Consider the following 6658-nt stretch of genomic DNA (forward strand, 5'->3'; position numbering starts at 1 on the left):
CTTCAACTATGAGAGACAAAATGAGAAAAAAAATCCAGGAAATCACATTGTAGGATTTTTAAAGAATTTATTTGTAAATTATGGTGGAAAATAAGTATTTGGTCACCCACAAACCAGCAAGATTTCTGGCTCTCACAGACCTGTAACTTCTTCTTTAAGAAGCTCTTTTGTCCTCCACTCGTTACCTGTATTAATGGCACCTGTTTGAACCCGTTATCTGTATAAAAGACACCTGTCCACAGCCTCAAACAGTCACACTCCAAACTCAACCATGGCCAAGACCAAAGAGCTGTCGAAGGACACCAGGAAGAAAATTGTAGACCTGCACCAGGCTGGGAAGAGTGAATCTACAATAGGCAAGCAGCTTGGTGTGAAAAAATCAACTGTGGGTAGTGATGGCCAAATGAGGCTTCCTGAACCACTGAGGCTTTCCAGCCCATTGGTTCACCAAAAGGTTCGTTTACCTGAAGCCTCATGAAACAGTGTGCTCCCTAGTGACACCTGCTGTGCAAAGCAATGTATCGCACACAAATCTATTCATCCTGAGCAACCAAATTGTCATGGTGTGGGCACACCCTTTTTCTATTGCCTGTGTATTAAATAAAGTTTTTTACTCTGCTTGTGTTTACCTATGCACACACAACTCACACACACATAACTTTGTATTCAGTAGTTCTTTGGGTTAGTGATGACAGTGAATGCCCCAAATGAGTGTCAAGAAATCACTGAGTGCAGTGCTGACTGAGTGCAATAGTGTAGTGATTATGGAACTGGGAGTACAATTATGTAGTGCTTATGGAACTGGGAGTGGAACAGCAAACTGCAACAGGGATGGGAACATTTTTACTGATTTTTATTTAAAAACAAAAGTTTTTTTACAGTATTTGGATTGAGGCGGTTTCTCTTTTTGGAAACCACCTCTCCAGCCTTAGAAAACACCCTTTCACAGGGCACCGATGATGCCGGACAACATAAGAACGTAAGTGCCAGCTTATATAAATTGGGATGTTGGAGCTTCTGTTTGTTCCAATAACCCAGCGGATCCTCAGTCCTTGCCAGATTTGTCTCTGACAAATAACGGTCCACCTCAATAGTAGCATCTGCGGTCACACTGGAGCTCCGTCTGCTGTTATCCACTGTGCTGTCCAGTAGATGCCAAAGGTCACCTATAATTATACAAGGGAAAACACTCACTTCTCAATGGTTCACATTACATGACATTACAAATGTGAAAATTCACATAAGACATAGACTACTTACCACAGGTTGTAGATGGCCCAGCTTGTGAGGCAGGTACTTGAGCTGGGGGTGTTGTTTCAGAATTTCTGATAACATTGGCACATTCTGACTTTAGTCTTGTAATGGCTTCTTGGAGCTTCCCTGGACTTAGGAACCCTAGTTTTTTGAACCTAGGGTCCAGCAATGTAGGCATCGTCATCACACTAATGGATTCCATTTGTAACGCATGCTCTCTGACGCGACGGACAAGGTTGTCAGCCAGCTGCCTTGCCATATTTGATGTTAAGCCCTCGGATTTTCTTACTATTGTGTGGTTCAGCATCTTCATTAGGGGAATAACCTTTGAAGCAGACACTCTTTTTTCTGCAGAAAGCTCTACTGTGGCCTGGTGGAATGGGGCCAGTAGGTCGAGAGCATCCTTCATTGTTTCATACTCCAATGAAGTAGGAGGGCTTACATCTGTCCTCAAAGAGGCTAGAGCTGCCCCCACTGGCTCTCTCAGGTCATAGAGCCTTTCCAGCATGCTGTAAGTGCTGTTCCATCTAGTGTCCACCTCAATAATCATTTTCAGAGCAGGCCTCCCCATCTGCACCTGCACTTGGGCCAGTCTTTCTTTTCCTGTTGTGCTGGTCCTGAAGTAGGTTACAAGCTTCCTACATTTGGTGCGAAGCTCATTTAAGCCTGGCACATCATCGAAAGACTTCTTGACAATTAAATTCAATGCATGTGCAATGCATATCGCATGCCTAATATTCAATGCCCTCACACAGGCAATCATATTGGCAGCAGCATCCGTGACAAGGCACCTCACCTTATCCTTTATGCCCCACTCCTCCATGGCCATGGTATGGGCAATAGCCAAGTTGTCTGCCGTATGGGTGTTTGGGAAATGTTGCACCCCAAGCAAGATTGTCCCAAGCTGGTCATTGGCATCAATAAAATGACAAGTCACAGCCAGGTAAGCCTCCATGTTGATGGACGTCCACATGTCGGACGTAAGGCTAACAGCAACAACATTGTCCAATTTTTCTTTGGCCTTCTCCTTAGCCTCCTCATACCGGGTGTCAACCATGGACTTCAAAGCCTGAGAATGAAAATATTAATTGTTACTATTCATTCTGACTTTATAACAATAAACTACTTTAGTCTATTCACATACATACCTTTCTTGTTGGGAGAACATAGGATGGATCCAGCACATGCACAAGCTCCCTAAACCCCACGTCATCCACAACAGAAAAGGGTTGGGAGTCTTTGATGACCATGTTGACCAAAGCCTCATCCACCATTTTCTTTCTGTAATCTATAACACAGTACAATGCTGGTGTATTGTAGGAGCCTAACATTATTTACATAATAAAAAAATTAAGATTAAATATTACTTTGACTAGTGGCTGGTCTGTTTGCAGCAGGTTGTGCATCCTCATGCATTGCACGATAATGCCTAAGCATTGAAGAGGTGTTGTTGCTGTAAGTCAGCTCTTTATGGCACAGCAAACATTTCACCTTCAACATGCAGATAATACACATTGTGATTATACAGCGATATGGTGAGGATTATGTGATGTTATGATAATAAATTATATAAATGTATACAAACCTTGTTATGAGCAATCAATTCAAAATGCTCCCAGACAGGAGAAGTTCTCCTCTTTCTTGCTGGCTCCATTGTAAGGGCTCTAGGTTTGCCTTTAACGTTTGCACTCTAAGGCTTTCCCTACAGTCTAGTCTTAGAATAATAATAATAGCAATAATATATATATATATATATATTATATATATATATATATATATACAATAATAACACTACTACCAATATATGTATATATATATAGCAACTAGAACTAGATATAGGCTAATTTACTCTAATAATCTACTGAACTATGTATACTTTACTCTAATAATCTAATAATCTACTAAACTAAGTATAATGTAATATAATATATAATACAGGCTATGATATATAATGATAACTATGCTACTACAAACTCGCTACAACTCGCTACTCACTACTTCGTACAACCAACACTTCAACACCAATGCAAACGCCTACTGCAAAACCCACGAGAGGCGCGAGGTTTCGAACCACTTTTATCCGGAAGCGATACTCAGAATGAAGCAATGACGTATTCAACACAATCCGAGGCCTCGTTTGTTATCGTCACGTGATTTTCACGGAAACGACACAAGCCTCGAATCGGGGCTTCATCTGGAACGCCCCTTTTTGCTCGACACAAGCTCCGGAGCCTCGCTTCAGATGTCACATCACTAACTGTGGGAGCAATTGTAAGAAAATGGAAGACATACAAGACCATTGATAATCTCCCTCGATCTGGGGCTCCACGCAAGATCTCATCCCGTGGAGTCAAAATGATCATGAGAACGGTGAGCAAAAATCCCAGAACTACACGGAGGGACCTGATGAATGACCTGCAGAGAGCTGGGACCAAAATAACAAAGGCTACCATCAGTAACACACTACGCCGAGAGGGACTCAAATCCTGCAGTGCCAGGCGTGTCCCCCTGCTTAAGCCAGTACATGTCCAGGCCCGTCTGAAGTTTGCTAGAGAGCATATGGATGATCCAGAAGAGGATTGGGAGAATATCATGTGGTCAGATGAAACCAAAATAGAACTTTTTGGTAAAAACTCAACTCGTCGTGTTTGGAGGAAGAAGAATGCAGAGTTGCATCCCAAGAACACCATACCTACTGTGAAGCATGGGGGAGGAAACCTCATGCTTTGGGGCTGTTGTTCTGCAAAGGGGACAGGAAAACTGATCCATGTTAAGGGAAGAATGAACGGGGCCATGTATCGTGAGATTTTAAGCCAAAACCTCCTTCCATCAGTGCAGAGCCTTGAAGATTAAAACGTGGCTGGGTCTTCCAGCATGACAATGATCCCAAACACACCGCCCGGGCAACGAAGGAGTGGCTCCGTAAAAAGCATTTCAAGGTCCTGGAGTGGCCTAGCCAGTCTCCAGACCTCAACCCCATAGAAAATTTGTGGAGAGAGTTGAAAGTCCGTGTTGGCCAGCGACAGCCCCAAACATCACTGCTCTAGAGGAGATCTGCATGGAGGAATGGGCCAAAATACAGTGTGTGCAAACCTGGTGAAGACTTACAGGAAACGTTTGACCTCTGTCATTGCCAACAAAGGTTATGTTACAAAGTATTGAGTTGAACTTTTGTTATTGACCAAATACTTATTTTCCACCATAATTTACAAATAAATTCTTTAAAAATCCTACAATGTGATTTCCTGGATTTTTTTTTCTCTTATTTTGTCTCTCATAGTTGAAGTGTACCTATGATGAAAATTACAGACCTCTCTCATCATTCTAAGAAGGAGAACTTGCACAATCAGTGGCTGACTAAATACTTTTTAGTCATGATGTGCCATTTTCAATTATCTGTAAATGTTTCATGAGCTGTATGATGTTTTTGACACATTGCAGCACATAGTACAAAAAAGTATTTTATAGATTATGAAAAAAATAAATTCTATTTATCAGCAAATATCTCAGCACTACTAAGGAGTTAATCAAATTGGCTAGATTCATTTTAAAGTTCAGACTCAGCTTTCAAATGACACCTATTTTGTGTTGATCAAGGCAGTAATTTTGAAAAAAATGATTATGCATTTTTTCACAGCTAGGTGGCGCCCGCGTGCTGTACACTCCGTTTTAGAGGGACTACTCAGCACTCTTTAAGAGTTGATCAAAGTAGTTGGATGCATTAAAAAGCGGAGTTTCTAAGCTTTAAAATGATCCATTTGTGTGTTGTGTGAATGTGTTGTTCCATTCAGTGGTTGCTTAGTAATTTGATTATGATTTTTTTTCGCAGGTTTGGGTTTAAGGGGTTAAATACTATTGCTGCATAAATATCAAAAATGTTAATATAATAAAGTCCTTTCACATCAACATTTGGCATGTTTTTTTTTCAACCTAGACTTCACATAATAGGCCATAAGTGGCGCCTGGGCTTCATTTAACCAACTATGATGGTTCAAATGGTAAACGGTGGATCAATATACATAGGCTAAATACAAGTGATACTACTTACCATTTATGCGACTTTTTTTGTGTGCAGTGCTTTGTAGTCAATTAACATCCATTGTTTCAACGATGCAGAATCAGATCACTTCATAAATGTAATTTTCAAACACTTTATGAATGACCGGATAATTACTACTCCATTCACATTGTCCAATGAAAGTTTTTGTTGTGCCCAGATAACGATTGGTGCACATGACAAACAATCATCAATAAATTATGTAATATTTTAAAATATGTGATTTAAAATACGTGATGTGGATTTTTAATTAAATCGTCACACTACCTTTGATTATTGAGAAAAACATTTTTTTAAATTGTTTGGTTTATTTCTTCCTGCCATCAAGCCATAGTAGGCTAACGTACTCAATGAAAGAACCATATTTGGCTCGAGCTACGTGCCAACTTTTGCTACAGTTACGCCTGCCGAGTCCGACCACACTACTCCAGAGTTTTAGACCCTCGAAAATGGAGACTGTCGCTCATATCTTTTAAGTAGTTGCGCTTGTGATAACGTCGAAGGTCACATGATAACATCAACATGGCGGATGATGTCTGGATCAGGCTTTATAGGACCTACTCTTTTAGCGCTCGTTAAATATGTAATTATTGAAATGAAGTACCTAGTCAGCCAACCCAACCCAGTCTCACGGCAGTTCGTGACATAGTCACGAAATTTAATCTATTGATTCGTGTTCATGGACACGATTTCCCCCATTTTTTCGTGTCACTCAGCACGGCTTTCAATCTAATGTATTTCAATGGGACGTATTTTTCGTGCCTGCACCACGTTTTTCTTTCGAGAGCACAGAATTGTTTTTTTCTCAATTGTTATTCATTTTGCACACTTTAAGAGCTACATTACTCAACATTTAATCAATAGATTTTAATCCTCGTTTTTATTGCTTTATATTCGGTAGGCTACTCAACATTAATCTATTTATTGGTGTCCAAAGGGCACAAATATCCTTCTTTTTTTTCGTGCCACTCAGCACGACTTTCAATGTATTTCAATGGGACGTATTTTTCGTGCCTTCACCATGTCTTTCTTCCGAGAGAACACTATTGTTTTTTCACAATTGTTATTCATTTTGTAAACATTACTCAACATTTAATCAGGAGATTTTAATCATTGTTGTATTGCTTTATATTTGGTTGGCTACTCAACACGAATTGATTCGTGTCCTTCAGCACGAATTTCCATCTTTTTTTCGTGCCACACAACACGAATTTCAATATAATGTATTTCAAAGGGACGTATTTTCCGTGCCTGCACGACGTCTTTCTTTGCAACATGGTCTCACCCCTATTCGTCACATAGGCTATGCCGTTTGGTCATTTCCCCCTCACGTCCAAAGCCCACGTT

The 6658-nt window shown here is 40.4% G+C and overlaps 1 protein-coding gene across 1 annotated transcript; it reads right to left on the reverse strand.

The window, feature by feature from the left end:
• Nucleotides 1–836: 836 nt before the first annotated feature.
• On the reverse strand, nucleotides 837–2571 carry LOC130102066 (E3 SUMO-protein ligase ZBED1-like). Its single transcript, XM_056267964.1, has 2 exons — nucleotides 1261–2571; nucleotides 837–1166 (listed from the first exon to the last, which is right to left on the reverse strand). The coding sequence occupies exons 1-2, from the start codon at nucleotides 2309–2311 to the stop codon at nucleotides 844–846; spliced, it is 1374 nt and encodes a 457-aa protein (XP_056123939.1). The 5' UTR covers nucleotides 2312–2571; the 3' UTR covers nucleotides 837–843.
• Between the last annotated feature and the right edge of the window lie 4087 nt (nucleotides 2572–6658).

This window comes from Rhinichthys klamathensis, unplaced genomic scaffold, assembly GCF_029890125.1.
Source record: "Rhinichthys klamathensis goyatoka isolate OS25496 unplaced genomic scaffold, OSU_Roscu_1.1 h1tg000267l_1, whole genome shotgun sequence".
Taxonomy (NCBI): domain Eukaryota; kingdom Metazoa; phylum Chordata; class Actinopteri; order Cypriniformes; family Leuciscidae; genus Rhinichthys; species Rhinichthys klamathensis.